The 20,690-nt window shown below is 42.8% G+C and overlaps 1 protein-coding gene across 1 annotated transcript in view; it reads left to right on the plus strand.

Moving 5' to 3' along the window:
• LOC307227898 (kinesin-like protein KIF13B) overlaps positions 1 to 20,690 on the plus strand; it is a gene marked incomplete at its 3' end in the record, with an annotated part of 60,867 nt that overhangs the window by 20,889 nt on the left and 19,288 nt on the right. Inside the window, exons 3-15 of the mRNA XM_079997339.1 lie at positions 3,592 to 3,604; positions 3,719 to 3,779; positions 4,237 to 4,329; positions 4,580 to 4,760; positions 7,423 to 7,510; positions 8,139 to 8,273; positions 12,123 to 12,235; positions 12,361 to 12,472; positions 13,368 to 13,580; positions 13,726 to 13,836; positions 14,538 to 14,672; positions 18,455 to 18,585; positions 19,169 to 19,255. Coding sequence (XP_079853465.1) covers positions 3,592 to 3,604; positions 3,719 to 3,779; positions 4,237 to 4,329; positions 4,580 to 4,760; positions 7,423 to 7,510; positions 8,139 to 8,273; positions 12,123 to 12,235; positions 12,361 to 12,472; positions 13,368 to 13,580; positions 13,726 to 13,836; positions 14,538 to 14,672; positions 18,455 to 18,585; positions 19,169 to 19,255 — 1,473 coding nt within the window. The remainder of the gene's footprint in view (positions 1 to 3,591; positions 3,605 to 3,718; positions 3,780 to 4,236; positions 4,330 to 4,579; positions 4,761 to 7,422; positions 7,511 to 8,138; positions 8,274 to 12,122; positions 12,236 to 12,360; positions 12,473 to 13,367; positions 13,581 to 13,725; positions 13,837 to 14,537; positions 14,673 to 18,454; positions 18,586 to 19,168; positions 19,256 to 20,690) is intronic.

The raw sequence follows: 20,690 nt of genomic DNA on the forward strand, positions 1-20,690 counted from the left end.
GACTTAACCTGTGACTTGACTTGACTTAACCTGTGACTTGTCGTGACATAACCTGTGACTTGTCGTGACATAACCTGTGACTTGACTTGACATAACCTGTGACTTGACTTGACATAACCTGTGACTTGACTTGACATAACCTGTGACTTGACTTGACTTGACATAACCTGTGACTTGACTTGGCTTGCCCAAGGAAATAATATGTATGGGTACCAGTATTGGCAGTTTTCTGGTGATACCCAGTAGACCTAGTAGGTAGTAATGGTTGTGATTGGATATTTTAAAGCGCATCTCCTCAGGGATTGTTGTATGCAGACCTGCCAACCTGTACGCATTTTGTGTACCAACCACGCAATTCTTGGTCAAAATACGCAAGTAAGAAATGCCAGCTGAAACTACGCAAAAAAAATGAGATATTGAGGGGGGGGGGGTGTGTGTGTGTGTGTGTGTGTGTGTGTGTGTGTGTGTAAATTTTAATTTTTTTTGCCATATCGTCCAGCCCTAGTTACCTGTAGGGTAGACTCATGTCTTACTGGTTTTAAAGCCTTTTAGTAGATGGGCCATTGGATCATATCTCCATTGTTTATTTCTCAATTGAGAGGCTAATTCAGCAATTTCACCCATGCTTATATTAAAATCATATCAAAAATGTGATTCCCACCCTGTTTTATATTCTATATCTCATTTCATTCGTTGTCATCTGCTGGCCTGAATTTAATCAGGGAGGACCACACCCTTTTAAGTATGGTGTTGTGCAGAAACAATAAAGACCATCTATGCCTCGTTGAGTTTTTTAGAAACCTTAGCATCTCTTATTACTATATAACGTAATACAAATAACATATAGAATTGTCGCCGATGTTGACTCACCTTTAATTTGAACCCACGCCACAGAACTAATTTTAGAAGAGTCGTCACCGCGGTAGAAGTGCAAAACGTATCGCAGCACCATCGTCTCTTGAAGTTGCCTTCAAGAGACGCTGTTGATTCTGCTAATAAATAATGTAACGATGATTTCATTTTTAATATACGCGGCTGGAATTTTCTGCATTTGAAGCTCCATGTGTATGTATTTGCATACAAAACAAATTAAAGCTCCAATGCATGAAGGATACATGCGTTCGAAAACCAAAGAGCTCAGAGAAAAATGGCAACGTTCAGGATTTTATCGTTTTTCGATTTCAGAGGTGGCAATTTGAAAACGCCATTTAACTATTTTGGGACGTTTTTGTAAAGACAGTATGGCCCTGACTTTCAGAGCCCCGCGCGCGTGTGCTTGTCATATTTTCTTTGTTCTGCCACAAAAAAGATTGAGGCTAAATGCAAGCAGGCAACACATAAATTGGTAAAGACAAGCAGAGCCTCAGGCTGGGGAAGAGTCTACTCTGGCTTGACATACTCACCTCCAGGTGCTCTAGTGTCTAGAGGGTGTGTATGTATTTTGTCCCTTAGCTTGATAAATGGCTACTCATTCTTTCTCCGTCTCCCCTCCTCTCTCCCGCCCAAGGCTTCAGTGCAAACAGAGTTCCGCTGTGTTTGTCCTTCATTTCCTCTATGGTGTGTTCTAAATGTCACTTGTTTTCTCCTTTCTCCCCTGCTCTGACTCTCCCTCCATAATCCCTCTCTATTATAATATATATTATGGGATGGTAGCTCAGGAGGTAGAGCTGGTGGTCTAGTGATCTAAAGGTTGCTGGTTTGATCCCAGGCTCCTCCTGCTATCATGCTGTAGTGTCCTTGAGCAAGACACTTAACCCCTAAATGCTCCTGATGGCTGCGTCCGTCAGTGTTTGAATAATTGTAGGTCGCTTTGGATAAAAGCGTCTTCTAAATGTAATGTAATGTAATAATCACTATAAGGGATAGGCGATGATCCATATTGTCATTCATCGTCCTTCAGTGGTATCTTGTAATCAGGAAGTGAAGGTATTGTTTTGTCATGATTATTGATATGCAGTACTGGTCAATTGTCAATTTTCAAGGTCGACACTATTATTTCATTTTAATTCACACTTATGATGAATTTTGCATGATAACTTCCAAGTAAACGTACTCCCAAATGAGATTATGCTGAAATTTAAATTAGGGCCACTCAGTCAATTTGTCCAATGCCAGGTCAAATGTAGTTTTGCACATCCATAATTATGATCTACAACTTTCTAATCTCAATTAATGAGGATTAATTAGTAAATCCTATTGAAGAAGAACAATCTTTAATCATCACACAGCACTACAACACATGCACGCACACACACACAAACACACACCTCTGCGTTTAACCCATCCTCCTATTTGGGAGATAACCCACCGGAGCACGGCGCCAACAGCGCCCCAGGCGGGAATCGAACTCTGGACCTTCTTGCTGTGCACTGCGCCACCATGGTGTGCCATGGTGTGGTTTGAGAGGCCACACCTGTCTTGGGTCTAGGTAATTGGGGCCCAGGATCAGAGTTGCTGCATACCTGTTGCTCGTTCGTTGGTCTAACGAGCAACAGATAAAACCCCCATCCCCACACATGACATGACACATGTCTCCATCTGGGCATCCTGGGCTTATTCCACCTAGCCCGCTCTCTACAATAAACGGTGTTTTCTCAACCCCATCGTCTGTTCCGGAGGGCCATGAATACACAACTCGGGTGGCATATGGCAGGCGAAACTGCCACAATTTCTATGCAGTTTTAGCTCGTTTCTATTGGAAAGACTACGTAGCCACGTGCAGTTGGGGGGGGGTAGAGTAGAGACGAGACATAAAAATAGAGACATGATCCGCAGCACCGCACAGACCCAGCACGATTGATGTGGCCAGTGGGGCTGCAACAGTGGATCCAATGGGAAGCAGCAGTAACAGCACACCATGCCGTGGGTGGAAGTGGAAATCTAGGAGCATCGGCTTCATGAACCAGACTTTTTAGCGTATCTTTAAACTTGTTCAGCGAGAGAAAGTCCTGATGTTTCAGGGTCTTTTGGAGCTTGTTCCAAGCAGATTATTTTATCCAATTTTTATTTATGTCTGTCTGTCTGTCTGTCTGTCCAAACTTGACAGTTCTTACCTTGGGGAAAAATGCAGCTGTTTGACCGCAGGCTATAGATATTGTGTGACCTTTGGACAAAAGAGCTACATAGGTTGTTTGGGAGTGTACCATGTGGCCTTATAAATAAAAAAGAAAAATGTGATGTGACAATGATATGAGGTGTGAAATATTGTTATGTAAGGGTTTAATTTGAAATTACAGAGATTTTGTCTCATATTTTACATAGTTATGTACAGTAGTTTGATGTGGGGAACATCTGTTATGCACTTTGACAAGGTATTTTGAATTCTCGAGCAGATATGATGACATATATTTATCATGTAAAGTTCCTCATGATTATTGTATCATGGGTATACCATCTCCATCTCTCTTTGCCCCTCTCTCAATTGCAATTACAGTCTGCTGCATTGACATGAAATAAATATTAGTTATTATTTCAAAAACTATTACAAAACATGCATTATCACTAACTATTAAAATATGAATAACAAAACTCTCTTGTTTACTCTTTCTTTCCTCCTGATGTCCTGTGCACCAATTGCCCCTCAAACATCAGGAATCAATCCAAGGTAATAACCTGTCTATATTGCTACATCTATTTGTCTGTCTGTCTGTTTATCCCCCTGTATAGATCTATGTCTTTCTCTATATGATGTGAACACTTGTATTGTAATGTCTTTCAGGTCTTTGCCTATGATTACTGTTTCTGGTCCATGGATGAAACAGAAAAGGAGAAATTTGCAGGTCAGTTTTGTTTTTTTTATTAATCAGATCAACACCTCTATTTTATAAAAAATAAACAAACAAAATAAAGAAACAATCTACTTTTTGAAGTTTTGGTTTATAATTTTGAAACCATGACCTCATGTCAAAGAAATTTCTTATTCACCAAAATTCCAAACTTTACATTGTTTTTTTCAATGATGTATCAGTTTATAGAGAAACCTCTGCGGGTCTGACACATAGCAGGAGCACGGAGAGTCCCAAACCGTATAATCGATATGTAATCAAAACATCCCTGTCCTACTCCAGGAACACCTAGTTAGCAGCGGAGGAGTTTTCCTCGAGTGTGTTTGTTTTAAAATCGTAACAAAACTCTTACTATAATGTCACAGCTGTGTGGTTATTTGAAATTATTTAACACCTCTTCAGGCAATTAGAAACAAGTACAATCATATGTTTGTGTGTGTTTCTGTTTTAGGTCAGGAGGTTGTGTTTCAGTGCCTTGGAGAGAGTCTCCTTCAAAACGCCTTCCTGGGCTACAACGCCTGCATCTTCGCCTACGGACAGACTGGTACTGAAAACAAATGCACCCTATAGTTTGGTGCTAAAACCAAATGTACCCTCTGGTCTGTTGCTGAGACAAAATGCACCCTCTAGTTTTGTACTAAAACCAATTGCACCCTCTCGTCTGGTACTAAAACCAAACGCACCCTCTAGTATGGTGCTGAAACCAACCATTGGTACAGTGACCAACTTGGTCATTGGCTAAGTGTCCAACCTGATCACTAACCCTATTTGTGGGTTCCCTGTTTGTTCCCAAGGTTCTGGGAAGTCCTACACCATGATGGGCTCCGCAGACCAGCCAGGCCTGATCCCTCGGCTGTGCAGCGCTTTGTTCGAGCGCACGCTGCAGGAGGGCCGAGAGGAGGAGAGCTTCACGGTGGAGGTGTCCTACATGGAGATCTACAACGAGAAGGTCCGGGACCTCCTCGACCCCAAAGGGTAAGAACTCACTGTCCCACCACAGGAAAGAGGCTGAACGCATCCCGTAACACACCCAAAGTTGTACCCACTTACCAGCCAACTAGCAGACTTTGTGGTAGCTCAGAAATCATGTCCAGCAGGTCGGCAGTAAATCAGGCCCTCCGGCCTCTAGCCGCAGCCTGGCTGCAGACAACCTGACCCCTGAACTTTGACCACAGTAAAAGTAGCTGGAGATGGCAGAGCATCTGAGGCCCATCTGGGCTCCGCTGTAGATAGCAGAACGATGAAGCTCTCAGGACTGGTAGGAAGCTGAGTTAAGAGGCCTGGGATGGAGTAATAGAGTGGGGGTGGGGTTTTCTGAAGCCTGTATAGAATAGATCCTGATGGACTTTTGAGCAGATGCACTCGTGGTGAAGTTATCACTGTGGTTGTATGTAAGGCTTTGGGATGTCTGGATCAATATTGTGTTGCATTGTATTGTATAGAATAGGACACAAGTTATCTAGATTTAGAAATAACAGCCTCCGTAGAGCCATGAATATATACGTTTGGGTTTTCTTTGTCCCTGTCCACTCACATTATTAGCTTACTAATTCTTTTATTTTACCGTTCAGATATATCCGACATGTTTTAATGAGTTTTATTGAGTGGATAATTTGTTGTCCCAACACCAAGTCAGTAGCAACCAATGACATTGGCTTCATTAACACATGACTTCTGATTGGATCACAGTATAGTCTGGCATTAATGTTACATGACTTGTGATTGATCAGGCTGCTACTGCTGAGAATCCTGCTAGGGTTGAACTGTACCACAATGTAAAATTTATCAAGCCAAAATTAAAACTCAAATATTCCAGACCGCCTACAATGAGAAACCTAAGGTTATATCTTATTATAATCATCACTCGACAGTACAAAATTATGCATGTCAAAAGATGACAGTACCAAGACGTTAAAACAACAATACAAAAATACGAAAGATGTGACAGGACAGTCTAAAACTTATTTTTATACATTTATCAAAGAACAGACAACAGAGGCAGGTTTGCTCCCGTCTCCTCAAAAGTTTTGTTGCGGATGAGTTCATGGGTTTTGAGGAGGCTTTGATATGAAGAAGAAAATAAAATGTCCTGTATCTCAGCCTGAGCAGCTCAGACAGCTATTCCACTGATGGAATTCACTCGGATGACGGCAACTTTGGGGCAGATTGATTGATACTGGACCGTGGAGCAATGGAAGACATCATGTGGATGACCGTGTGCTTGTGAGTCGTTTACCTCGGGAAGAGATGGCACCAGGATGCATTATGGGAAGAAGACAAGCCGGCGGAGGCAGTGTGATGCTCTGGGCAATGTTCTGCTGGGAAACCTTGGGTCCTGTCATTCATGTGGATGTTACCCGGGTGGATGTTACCCGGCGCTGTAGAGCGCACCATTTTCAAGGCTGAGTCCTGCAGCGGCCAATGTTCGATTCTAGCACGAGACCCTTTTCTGCATGTCATCCCCTCTCTCTGTCCCCTGACTTCCCTCTCTCCCCACACGCTCACTGTCGAATAAAGCATGAAAATGCCAAAACAATATCTTCAATAAAAATAAATAAATAAAAAGCATCTGCCGCTAACGTGTTGGTGCCAGATACCACAGGACACCTTCAGAGGTCTTGTGGAGTCCATGCCTCCACGGGTCAGAGCTGTTTTGGCGACATGAGGGGGAGCTACACAATATAATCAGGTGGTTTTAATGTGATGGCTGATCGGTGTGTATGATAATAAAGAATGAAAATCTAGAGTGAGGCATTTCTCTGTGCAAAGAATAGCCTAAAAGTAAACTTAAAAAGTTTAAAATAGTCTAAATAAAGAGCCCCGGTACTGCTTCCAACAGTCGAGGATCCGCTGCTGCTCGGGGGCTGAATACACGTTTGGCTTCCGAGTTTCATGTTCTCATGGGTCAGTGTCTTTTTAAGCGATGGGAAAACATTGGTCGTGTTCCCAGTCTTTTGTCGGCACAAGTCTTCGGCATGTTTGACATATTTCTCATCTAGGTTAGCGTCACTTTAACGATGTTAAAACCGCTGCTGTATCACATGACCTTTTTTTTTTTTTTTTTTTTTTTTTTTTTTTTTTTTATAAATCAATTTTCTCCTTCGTTCTTTTTATTTTTTTTGTTTCTCTCCTGCCAGTTGCCAGTCAGTTTCTCGCGCGCGCGTGCGCGTGCGTGTGGAATTTTGTTAGGTTACTGTAATAAAGCTTTTTTCCAAAACCTATTTCTCCTTTGTGATAGGCTGCAAATATTGTGTGTTGCTATGAAGATTAGGAAATAATTGAATCTTTATTTGTATTTCACTTTTTAAAACATACTGTTACAAAGGGCTATACAGGTTTGCTACAGTGGCTACATAAAAATTACATTAAATTAAGAAAATGAGATAAAAATAAGACACGGTAAGAGCCAATAAAATAAGAACAATAAAATATGAGTTAGACACAATTTTGAAGGAAACCAAAGAGTGCCAAAGAGAACATAACACATCACTCTGACGTTTTCTCCACGCTTTGAGATAAACGGCATATAACCTGTATTAATATAGCTGAATTTGAAGTCACAGCAAGTTCAGTTAAGAGTTATATTGAGGTAGTATCAGTTTTCTAACAATTCTGCATATGATGTATTTGTATCCAGGGGCAGACAACATCTGAGGGTGAGGGAACATAAGGTTCTAGGACCTTATGTGGACGGCCTGTCACGCCTCGCTGTGGCCTGCTATAAGGTAATACCCCCCCCCCCCCTCATTCCAGATGTCCATAAAAGGTAAAAATGTCCTCATCTGACTTTAATTCAGGCTAACTGATTAATTTGTTTTGAATAGTCTTGAAGAATAGGTTTGGATTTTTTTGCAACCAGTACCCCATTTATATGTTAGATACTGGAGATGATTGGAGAAGGACAAGAACAACCCAAAACAAGGAAGAAAACAGGACTTTATTTTGAAAGTTTTGGCAAATTTCCGGTATTAAAAAAAATCTGGAGTTGGACATTGTTTTTGATTATTGGAGATATATTCTAATGACTGCAACCTTAAAGTTCCAAGTCTGCCTGATAGAGAATCAATATCTGTAGTCTGTTGTGGTTAAAAGACCATGCAGACCCCCCCATGTTTGCCTGTCATTAAGTTTTATGTAATGCATAAGTAACTCTTAGTTTTTGGCGTTAGCTCATTGGTGAAATTGGCCGGAGGTAGCATTTAATCGCAAAGATATAGCCTAAAATGTCTCGCTCGTTTTGGTCTGATATTATACACATTAATGTTAATGTGATGTGACGAACAACAGCAGAGTGAGATTCCTTACCCTGAGGTGTCGAATTAACAGATATGGTAATGTATCTAAAATTCTCAGGATATCGAGTCTCTGATGTCGGAGGGGAACAAGTCTCGGACCGTCGCCGCCACCAACATGAATGAGGAGAGCAGCCGCTCTCACGGCGTGTTCAATATTATCCTCACGCACACACTCAAAGACCTGCATTCTGGGGTAATGAAACAGACACACGCACACACTCACTCACTCCCACAGACGCACTCACAGATTGGCCAATGCAATGTATTTCAAGCTGTTTTATTCTTAATTTTTATTATTATTTTTTTTTACCTCTGCTGTCAGCATGCTGGGCATACAACACAGGGTGTTTGTATGCCATTACATCCAGGACAGAGTTAGTCTGCAAGTGGAGTTCTCAACCTGCAATGCAACTCTTTATTAATTCTTAAATCATCAAAAACTTTGTCATGTGGACAACCTGTAGGATGACAAAAGCACAGTTTTTGGTGATAAAGAAGCACCACCAAACCCCCTCTTTGGAGAACTATTTATCATATTTGGGTCTATAAACAAATAATCACTACTCCAAGAGGGGAGGATTCACCACGTGTGAGACAATTAAGCACAGAACCAAACAACATTTACACGGAAACATAAATATTGGACGACATGTATTGAAAAACAGAGTTGAGTTAATTAGGTCCAGGAAAACTGGAACTACAACTGGTCACGTGGCCTCTTCCTGTCATAGTTATGGCAGTAAATGAGGGAGGAAAGGAGAGGAATGCAACCAGGTCCTGCGCCAACAGACTGACACCCCGCCTGAACCGCCCGCCCCGAAGGCAAGCTGGTGGGACCCCCATGTCCACCCACGCGAGGCCAGCCCCGCCCCGCCGCAGCCGATTAGACGCCCCACCCATCCACTTAGCAAAATGTGCTCAGCGCGGGGCACCCGGATGCTAGCCAGGACTCAGCCAGGCGGGGGGCCGACTGGCCGCCACCCCGGCCAACCATTCCCTAAACCCGCCACCTTTAAAAACACTAGTGCTCAATGTGTGCTATTCGCAATTGCAGTTCAAATTGCAGGGTTTGGGGGGTGTGAGTCCTTCATTCACATTCCATGGCCCAATTGTTGCTCTGGTTGTAACCATTTCATTATGAATTGAAGATTGTTTGCTAGATAGCGGTATCTGAAGTTTGAGGCTGCTAGGCCTCCATAGTCTTTGTTTTTCTGTAGTGTTGCTAGTTTAATTCTCGGTTTCTTGTATTTCCAATAAAATGTATTGACTATTGAGTCTAGAGTATTAAACCAATGTACTGTTGGTTGCACTGGGGTCATTGAAAATGTGTGTGTGTGTGTGTGTGTGTGTGTGTGTGTGTGTGTGTGTGTGTGTGTGTGTGTGTGTGTGTGTGTGTGTGTGTGTGTGTGTGTGTGTGTGTGTGTGTGTGTGTGTGTGTGTGTGTGTGTGTGTGTGTGTGTGGGGGGGGGGGGGTGTTATTTTCACTACTGCTATCCTACAAATTAGTCAGATTGGTAGGTTGTTCCACTGAATCGCCTTAAATGGATTTGAGTTATTGAGTAAAGTTAGGGTAAACAAATCTGGCAGAGATGTCAATACCAAGGTATCTAATATTACCCGTTGTGATGGTTAAGGGAATTTTCTGGCTTACAGTATGCAGCCCCCCCCACTTAGTGGTAAGACCGTGGTTTGAGTCCAATTTATTGAATAATCGGAGAGAATTTAGATATAACATTGAACGCATCTGGTCGGGATGATATTAGGTTCCGTGCGTACAACAAGATATTGCATACAAACTGATTTTGTGAACAGAGTTTCCTGTTTGTATGCCAACGATATTTGGCATATATTGGTTTTTAGACCAGTGCTTCGCTCCCCGTCTCCCCGCCCCGCCGACTCTTCCCTCAGCTGACTGAGAGGGCAAAGAGCATTTTTGGAGGGTTTTTGTTTTTTTTTACAAATAATAAACAAATAATCTTTAAAATATTTGTAAGAAATAAATACGCAATACTCAAAAACCCACTATTAGTGCTTCATTTGGATTCGGCTCCACCCCTTCTTTACGGAAATGTTACTGCTTTCATTCCAACAGTGTTCCATCCACAGCCGTTCCGGCAATTTGCCAGGAATTGTATTACTTTGAGAGTGGTAAAATTTACATTTAGTCATTTAGCAGACGCTTTTATCCAAAGCGACTTACAAGGACTTACACATTCAAGCTACATTGCGACAGAGATTAGTGTAACAACAACATTAGTGTAACAATAAATACTGCTAGGTAGTGCTAAGTAATTGTAGGTTAGGACAGGAGGTACTCACTGAAGGGCTGGGTCTTCAAGTGCTTCTTAAAGACAGAGAGGGAGGTCCCTGCTCTGGTCATTTTTGGCAGCTCGTTCCACCAACGTGGAACTACAAATGAGAATAGCCTGGATTGCCGTGGCTGTATGGCCGGCAGAGCCAGGCGACGCTCATTTGAGGAGCGCAGCATCCGGGGGGAAACGTGCTCTTACAAGAGCATTAAAGTAGGCGGGAGCATTCCCAGCAATCACTCTGTAGGCCAGCATAAGAGACTTGAACTTGATGCGGGCGGCTACAGGTAACCAGTGGAGCTCGATGAGCAGCGGAGTGACATGTGCCCTCTTTGGCTGGTTGAACACCTGTCGCGCCGCCGCATTCTGTATCATCTGTAGTGGCTTCACCGCACAGGCCGGCAAGCCTGTTAAGAGAGCGTTGCAGTAGTCGAGACGGGACATCACCAAGGTTTGTACCAGCTGATCACACTACCTGTAACAGCAGTAACTGCAGCCAAACACTTCCTATAATTTGATATCAGTCTTTCACTTGGCTGTGGAGGAACTTTAGCCCACTCATCGTTGCAGAACTGCCTTATTTGAGACGTACGTCGGTAGGTTTTTGGAGCATGAGCGGCTTGTTTCGGCTGCTCCACGGCACTACCAAGCCGGTCAGATAGTCGATTAGGCAGCAGGTCAGGAAGTGTTGGTCAGCCTGTTCTGTGTTTGTCAGGCAGTGGGTTAATCATTCACTCGCTCTGCCTTGACAGTCAGCTGGTCTGTCCTGTATTAGTTAGCCTTCTGGTGTAGTCATCATGTTATTCAGCCTGTTCCTTCGTTCGTTCGCACCATCCGTTAACCCTAATCTTTAAAAATTGGCTTGCTTTGTTGCTGCCTTAGTTTATGCAGCCGACCAGACAGTGTATCAGACAGCTCGCTAGCCAGTGTGGAAATCAGCCTCACAGGGTCAGAGAGAGAGGCAGTTATCCGGAAAGCCTCTTAGTCACATCAATAAACCGGCACAGATGAATGCAGCCAGACATTCTGATAGACAAATCGAAAGGGAGGCGCTCCGATATAATCAGCCAGTTTGGTTCCACGCCCGTCAACCACTGAGCCACTTGCATGTGAAGTAATGGTGGGTATTGAGTAACTGGGGCTTATTTCACCCCATTGGTAAAACCAAATCTTGTTGTCGTGATCAGGAAAAACAATTTAGGACATTGAATCCAAAGTATACTCAATCATTAAGTTTTAATGTGCTAATAACTGATCTATGGCAGTATCAAACAAGCCTGTTGGTTGTGAATATCCTTTGAGGAAGAGAAAATAGAGGGCTTGGCGCAAAAGCACCATAACTCATACCTTTTTGGAGAACCTGAAAACAAGGACAATGCCACTTTGGAACTTCTTATATTGGATCCCATGACTGGTTCTCTTGTGTGAATTCCAGTAAAATGGCAAACTTTATGGGTACGGAGTTTATGCAGCTATACAATGTGCTGTAAATTACATTACATTTAGCAGACGCTTTTATCCAAAGCGACTTACAATTATTAAATTAGTAAATGGTGTTATGTAGTGAATCGACGCTACCATGAAAAGCCCAGGGTGATGTGGATGTTAGTCTGGTCTTCTGCTGCGGCCTGTAGGTCTTCTGCAAAAGACACATGAACGATAAAACTGAGGCATGTTGTTGATGTAGGACACCGCTGTTCTCTCTCTCTCTCTCTCTCTCTCTCTCCCTGCAGACGAGTGGGGAGAAGGTGAGTAAGCTCAGTCTGGTGGATCTGGCTGGCAGCGAGAGAGCGGCCAAGACGGGAGCAGCTGGAGACAGACTGAAGGAAGGCAGCAACATCAACAAGTAGGTTACGACAATAACGCACACTTCCAGACGGATTTGTGGAAAAGCTCACGAGGGCGGTCAACGTGCGGGCTTGAAGCTTGGTGTAAAATTGATTCTGGATTGTATCTGTGTGTCTATCTTAGGTCTCTGACTACACTGGGTCAGGTGATCTCAGCGTTGGCCGAACAGGGAGCGGGGAAAAACAAGACTAAGTTTGTCCCTTATAGAGACTCTGTCCTCACATGGCTACTAAAGGTACAAACACACACACACACACCATGTCCTCACATGGTTGCTGAACGCACGCACGCACGCACGCACGCAGCTGTAGTGCAACTGAGCCCACTTTGGCCCCAGTCTGTACATCACAATTGTGTCTCATTTAACAACTCACCAGAAGTGATGTACTTCTCTCTTCCTTTATCTTGAATCTTGACTCTGGAATCAGGCTGATGTTAGAGGGTCTCAACATTTCCTCACATATACAATACAATTAGTTCTGGACTTTCTACGTGGTGTATCCAGAGTTACAGATGAAAACGTTACCAATTAAGGCAGAGGGAAGGTGGCAAAATAAGCTAGCTAGCAAGCTTACAGGGGTCTTCCCTAATGAGTGTGTTTATGTCCATGCTGCTAATGCTTTGCAGAAACAGTACGCAGCCATCAGGAAAGCAACATTAGCAAAATGTTGCTTTGCAATGGAATCCAATTAATTTGCCGTTCGTTCTTTTTTCTCTTTTCTTTTTTTGGTTTTGATTTTTTTGTTTCTTTCTTTCTTTTTCTTTTTGTTTGTTGTTGGTTTGTTCCTTCTTTCTTTCGTTCTTCCTTTTATTCATTATTTCTTTCCTTTTTTCTTCCTGTCTTTCACTCTTCGGCCCTCTCTTCCTTGTTCATTCGTTTTTACTTTCTTTTGTTTGTTTGTTATTTTTTGTTCGTTTGATTCCTTTGTTTTGTTCTTTCTTTCTTTCTTGTCTTTCGCTCTTCCGTCCGTCGTTGTTCGTTCTTTTTCTTTTGTTTTATTCGTTCATTCTTTATTTGTTCGTTCCTTCTTTCGTTTATCCGTTATATTGTTTTCTGTTTGTTGTCCGTTCTTTCTCTCTTCCTTTCTCCTTCTTTCTCTATTTCTCTCGTCTTTCCTTCCCGGCCGCAGGACAGCCTGGGTGGCAACAGCCGCACAGCAATGGTGGCCACGGTGAGCCCGGCAGCGGACAACTACGACGAGACGCTGTCGACGCTGCGATACGCCGACCGCGCCAAGAGCATCGTCAACCACGCGGTGGTGAATGAGGACCCCAACGCCAGGATCATCAGGGAGCTGAGGGAGGAGGTGGAGAAGCTGAGGGACCAGCTCACCCAGGCGGAGGTGAGGGGGGTGGGGGTGCTTAGCGACGCTACAGGGTTTCCTGTATGCGGACTCGGAAAAGAGTTAAATAGTCGTTCGTTTATTGCTCTTTCCTCCGCCACTCGTTTCCTCTCCTCCATCTCTCTGTTCTCTTGCTCCGCCGCAGTCTCTGAAGGCTCCGGAGCTGAAAGACCGTTTGGAGGAGTCTGAGAAGTTGATCCAGGAGATGACCGTCACCTGGGAGGAGAAGCTCCGTAAGACGGAGGAGATCGCACAGGTGACCATCAACACACACACACACACACACACACACACACACACACACACACACACTGCACTCTGATTTTAAAGCATTTCAATACATATAATACAGTATTTAATATTATATTATATATATTATAATATTAGCATATTATGATATTATAATATAAAATTATAATATCACATTAACTGTTAAATGTATTGTACTTCACTAAGAGATTTGTTCAACTTTTTATTAATTTAAATGCATTAATTACTACCGTACACATTTCAAATGATTACAACAACTATTTTAGATTGCACACAAAACTGTTCGGATGAAAGAATTGTTGGCACATCAGCTTTAGATATTATAGCCAATATCTTAATCAACAAACTCTACAATCCCCCCCCCCAAAAAAAAAAATTGTTGACGTTTGAGTCCGGCTTGTTTGCCGACGAAGGGCGCATACTGATGCGAAAGCGCTTCCGAATGGTCAGCATCAAGTGGGTAAAAGGTCTCCACTCAGCATAAATCTCGCCACGCCATGGTTTAGCATCGGTGCTTCTCTCCGTGGGAAATGACCGATTTGATCACATACCGTCAAATACATAAACCAACCAAAAAAAATCACTTATCACCTTGTTTACGCTTCATATTCAGGTGTGTACTGTTGTGCATGTTTGTTTCTGTGTATTTATTTATGTATATATTTTACATTTTTTGTGTGTTTGTAGGAGCGTCAGAGGCAGCTGGAGAGTCTGGGCATTTCTCTCCAGTCTTCAGGGATCAGAGTTGGAGACGACAAGTGCTTCCTGGTCAACCTCAACGCTGACCCTGCTCTGAACGAACTGCTAGTCTACTACCTGAAGGTACACACATTATGTACAGATGTATCTGTTCGCCCGTCCACAAAGACCACACACACAGGGTATCATCATCCGACTTCGGGCTTTCGCATTGTGAAGCGCAGTTTCGTCGTTATCTGGGAAAACCCATTCCGAATGAAGTCTCATCAGTTGTCACAACAGAATCATTACTTTACCTTTACATTGCAGCCATTTTGAATTTTGGCTGCACACAGAGGGGTTCAAGTTTCAAAATAAAGCTGTTCAAGTTTCTGCTGAATATATGCGACTCACATTGGCACAGTGGAATCAGAGCTTCAAAACAAGGTGTCACTTGTGTGAATCAAGCAAATATTTTGGATGCTATGATTTATTAAAGTTCAAAGTTTTGAAAACAGATGTTCTGAGAAATCAGGTTTTAAAGTTTTTCCAGACATTTGCAGCAAATGCTGCTGGAATATGATTGAGAGCTTCTGCCACCCTCTTCTCATAATCCATAACAACACAGAGATGATGTGTTTTCACGGAGAAGTGAAATTTCTTGCTCCTGGTGTTTATTTGTTGTTGTTTCTTTTAACATTGTTTACGGACGTGACATCCGCTCTTCTTCTTCGTGTCCTCGTGAGGCTTTGAAGCGCAACATTTTTTTACCACACAAAGAAGACTTCTGTGTAGTCCGAGTTAATTTCTAACCTTATTTTATCAAAACTGTTTCACATTTGGACTTGACATCACACGGAAAGTCTAAGGATGATCTTGATCTGCATGTTTGCGTCAAAGAGCGTAAGATGGCCGTTTGTTCAACAATATTGAGTTCAACAAGTGGTGAGTAACTCAACTTATGCTGATGGAGCCCATAGCAGACCTGACAACCTGCAGACATTTTGTGTACCAACCATGTAATTCTTGGTCAAAATACGCAGGTTTGAGATGCAAGCTGAAACTACGCAAAAAAATGATATATTACTGGTATTTAATTACGGACAATCAATCAATTCAAAACAATACCGTACATTTATTGAGTATTCAAACAACATCCCTTGGATTGGACCAGATGCCACAACCTTGTGCTTTTGTTTCTTTAATTCCTCCCCTCCCTCTCCTCACTCATTTAACATCCACTGATACCCAGCGCAGCAGTACTTTATTATCCACCGAGCTGTAACGTTGCATTGTGAGGTAAAATGGGAAGTGGGGGGGGTAATAATCAAGCACAACCATGTGAGCCTAATGTTAACATGTAAAACGTGAGATGCACCGATCAGTTTTTGGCTTGATTGGCCATGACTGGTGATCAGCCGATCAGTGTCAGATGTATCCAATTCTGTGCCGGTCAAATTAACACGCCCGATGCTGTGCACTGTACTTAAAAAAATGCTCTGATACTCAAACCCGATACCAACGTAATGTATCATAGTTGTGATAGTTGACACTCAAAAAGGAAAGTGAAAGAAAGAAAATGTTGGCTGTTTGGAGGTACTTCAAGGTAAATCAAGATTAGGTTAGTAATTTATCTATCGCCTGACAATATTACAAAATTGTGCAGACTGCATATCTATCGCTGTCACTACAGCGGCGCGTCGGGCTCTGGTTCGTAGTCAACGAGCTCCGTTTGTGATGAAAAGCTCAACTCTTTTTTGAGACTCTACTTGACGAGTCACTCTGTAAAACGAGTCGTTCGATTTGATTCAGTTGGTTTACGGTACGGTGGAACAGTGTGGGTACGGTGGCACAGTGCATTGCATTGCTGCCTCACCGCAAGAAGGTCCTGGGGTCAATTCCCACCTGGGACGCTGTTGGCACCATGCTTTGGCAGGTTATCTCCCGATTAGGGTAGTTTGCATGTTCTCCCTGTGCTCACATGGGGTTTCCTCCTTGTAACATCAGTAAGGACCCCCGCCACAAACATGCAGAACATCGTCGTCTAACCAGCGATGGACACTTGTAAATTGGCTCCAAGGCACATCACTGTGTGCTGCCCACTGCCCCTGGCTGCCCCCTGGAGGAAGGACAAGCCAGGGTGGGTTTAAAGCAGAGAACTCATTTCACCGGCCACCATTTGAAGCACGTGTGTGTGTCGGTCGCTGTATGATTGCTTGTGTTGTGGTGTGTGTTCTGTGTGATTAATAAGGAATCTTCTTATTGAATCTTCTTAAATGCACAGTAAGCAAAGGAGGACTTCCATTAAATGAGAGTGAGAAGAGTTGGCCATTTATTATTATATCTTCTTTAAACTTGCAATGATTGCAATTCATTTTGGAATGGCAAGTATCATATAAATATAATAGAAAGGAATATTTGCACTTAAAGGGGAAAGAGACTTTCGTTTGAAGTTTAACCTGGATATTTCCATGTTAGTTATATGTTGTGTCCTGCTAAAACTCAGTGAGAGTTACAGGTTGCATTGTACCGAAACTTGGTGACAGTCCCATGTTCTATTTTATTGGAACTCAGTGACCGTTCCTTATTCTATTTTATTGGAACTAAGTGACCATTCCATATTCTATTTTATTGGAACTAAGTGACAGTTTCATGTTCTATTATTGTTCCATAGTGAATAATGAACAATAATAAACAGTGTCAAAAATCAGCAATCTCACTATTGCGGTAACTGAAAATTGCAGCGGTAGACCGTATGTGCAGCTGTCCTATCACATGAGCGTGATCAGATCACATGATGTATTTGTCATTACTGTACAGTAGATCGGAATCTGAAGGTCAGACTTTTAAGAAATCTGAAATCGGAATCGGCCAAGAAAATTCTAATAAAGTCATCTTAAGTTGGTAAACATGTTCGGTAACTTACCAAGATGTTGCATTTCAAGGGATATATCCTAATGAGATAAATTACTATATATAGTTAGTCGTAGTAGCTCACATGTGGTGTGATTAGCCTGGTTGCGAGACGGCTACGGTGTGAATTACTGATGGAGTCATTGAGCTGCAGTAACTCAAACGCCACAAAGACTCCCTGTTACACTATTGTGCTACTCAAAACATTTTCCCAAAGTTGGCAGGTCTGCTGTAGCTTCAACCTTTTAATATTTATCTAATATTTGGAAGTCATACTAAATTTAGAAAATAAGTAGAGATAGAAAACAAACATAAATCTGCTATAATCTCATTTTTGACCCAGAAAATAATTTCCAATGTTTTTCATGGGCAGCCAACAGTATAGTGTTGCAAAATGCATCGAGTTAGGATGTGGTGGTCAGTGAGTATAGTGAGTATACTTTTTAGAGTTTAGCCCAGAGGTCCTTCAAAGGGTTGCAGGAGGTCCCCAGCACAATGATTAATAGTTAAACTTGACAATTATTTAATTAGCATAGACTTTAGTACCATTACAGAACGTGCAATATTGACTGTTTTTGATCCTTGTATCACTGTGATCACTGTAACTATAAACACAGACACTTATGGAACTTTTGACTAAATATTATCCAACAATCAAAAATCTTCTCAGAGTTTAGGTCCCAGAGAGAAAATCTTATCAAATGGGGTACATGGCCTAATGCGTATAAAATGGAGAATCACTGTCCTCATGAATAATTGTGCTATAACTGATGCCAGTGCCACTATCACACTTATATTTGCTCTCAGGAAGTCAAGTCAACTCCTTCTAAATAGTCCTTCAAATGCCAGTTGTCTTATGAAAATGCAATTTTGTGCAGAATTTATGATGGTAAGAACTTGGTGTGTGTGTGTGTGTGTGTGTGTGTGTGTGTGTGTGTGTGTGTGTGTGTGTGTGTGTGTGTGTGTGTGTGTGTGTGTGTGTGTGTGTGTGTGTGTGTGTGTGTGTGTTGCAGGAGCACACCAAGGTGGGCTCGGCTGACTCTCAGGACATCCAGCTGTGTGGGATGGGCATCCAGGCGGAGCACTGTGTCATCGACATCACGGCAGATGCTGCAGTCATCCTCACCCCTCACCACAACTCCCGGTAAGAGACGAGTCTGTGGCGTGATTTGTTTCCTTCAAAAAGTGTTTCTGTTGTTGGTTGGCGAGCTAGCCAGCCTGATAACCCATTATGAGTTATAGCCTCAGCCCATGTCTCAGTGACAAAGCGAAAATAGATGTAAGGAGGACAATAGACGATGGAGAAATGTTGGCAAGATTATAGCGGGATGATGGATGATGGAGCGATGAATGAAGGGTGATAAAGGATGGCGATGGAGGGCTGATAGATGATAGAAAGACGATAGAGGGTGAATAGAGAAGATGGATAGAGAGAGCTGATGATATGAGATGGTAGCGGGAGCGTAGAGAAGGAGACAAGAAAAGGGGGTGATAGAGGGATGACAGGGAGATAAAACAGGGGTCCTCGATAAATTACAGCTGAACTCATGGTACTATTAACTGTTTTTACAGTTAGTCCATCAAAGAGCAAGACATTTTTTCTATCTGCCCTATTTACGTGTGTGTGTGTGTGTGTGTGTGTGTGTGTGTGTGTGTGTGTGTGTGTGTGTGTGTGTGTGTGTGTGTGTGTGTGTGTGTGTGTGTGTGTGTGTGTGTGTGTGTGTCAGGACATGTGTAAACGGCTCTCCTGTAACCAGCCCTCAGCAGCTTCACCATGGAGACAGAATCCTGTGGGGCAACAACCACTTCTTCAGGTACAATCGCCCACAACCTTTACCTATAAAATATTATAAAAATCAAAAACGGCTACTATCAACAAATAATGAATTTTCAACCAAGGGGATGAGCATTTGATTGAAAAGTGCATTCAACTTATCAATATACTCACTGATCACTATTAGGAACACTATAGTAATACTGGGTAGCGCCTCCCTTTACTCTCAGAACAGCTGCACATGCACTGCAGGTGCAAATACAAGATGGAGCGTTTCTGTACAGTCCCCTTCATGGCAGCTCCGCTGTGCTTCTATTTTATGTTTGCTTGTGTTCCTGCTCGCCTCACCTGTATGGTCCATGTGTCATCCATTTTACCTTCCCTACGGGTTCTCTTCGGTCATCACCATGGCTGTTTATATCTCTCCACAAGCCGATGCTGTCACAGCACTATCAGAGCTTCATGACGTGCTAAACAGACATCAGAACAAACACTGTACGCAGCCCTCATCATGGCTAGGGATTTTAATAAGGCGAACCACAATCACACCTACACCAGCACATCTCCTGTCCTACCAGAGGAGAGTGGACATTGGATGACTGCTGCACGCTTCATAAGGAGGGCTACAAGGCCACCTCTTTTCCACCTTTCGGCAAGTCAGACCATGCTGCCATTTTCCTGATCCCAGATTATAAACAAGGATTGGTCCGGGAAGGTCTGGTGACGTGCGAGGTCAGGTGCTGGACCGCCCAATCAGAAGCCATGCTTCGGGACGTGCTGAGTGACGTTGATTGGGACGTGTTTAGCTCCATCCTAGATGATGTCAGCAAGTTTACAAAAGTGGTGACGTGCTTCATTGCTAAGCTAATTGATAATGTGGCTTCCAGCCCACAGGGCTGGAACCCTATTGTCATTGTTGGGATTTTTAGTGTCCACCCCTCAGGGCTGAAACCCTACTGTTCTTGTTCGTATTTTTATTATTCTTCTTCTCCTTGGCATCTTTCGGGCCAAAAATTGTCTGACCCGCAGACATGGTTGAGGTCTCGTTAGAACCAGGACGTCTCAGACATTTTGTGGTTCAAGTTTGATCCATATCTATCTACATTGGAAGTAGGAATTATTGAAAAATTGACAATTTTTACTGGAAGATGCAGAACGTTTGTGCATCGCTGATACATCAAGGTTCTAAAACTTCTGTTCGGGTGGTGAAGTGAGATGAGTTTATTGACTAGGGCGTTTTGTGACCTCAAAATCCGATTTGTAATACTGTATATGTGCAGGTTGTGGCTCCGGATGCCCATTCGCATCGGGAAAGGTGTGTGGTGTAGACTCATCGCTCATTGCCGACATATTGTCCAAACGATCACATCTACACTGGACATAATGTACTTTTCCTAACCCACGTACTGTATCCGTAACAGTCATCTAATGTGGGACAGACTCCATACAGAACTTCACCGTGAAGGAGGCCAATG

This window comes from Zeus faber (assembly GCF_960531495.2).
Source record: "Zeus faber genome assembly, chromosome: 3".
Lineage (NCBI taxonomy): Eukaryota > Metazoa > Chordata > Actinopteri > Zeiformes > Zeidae > Zeus > Zeus faber.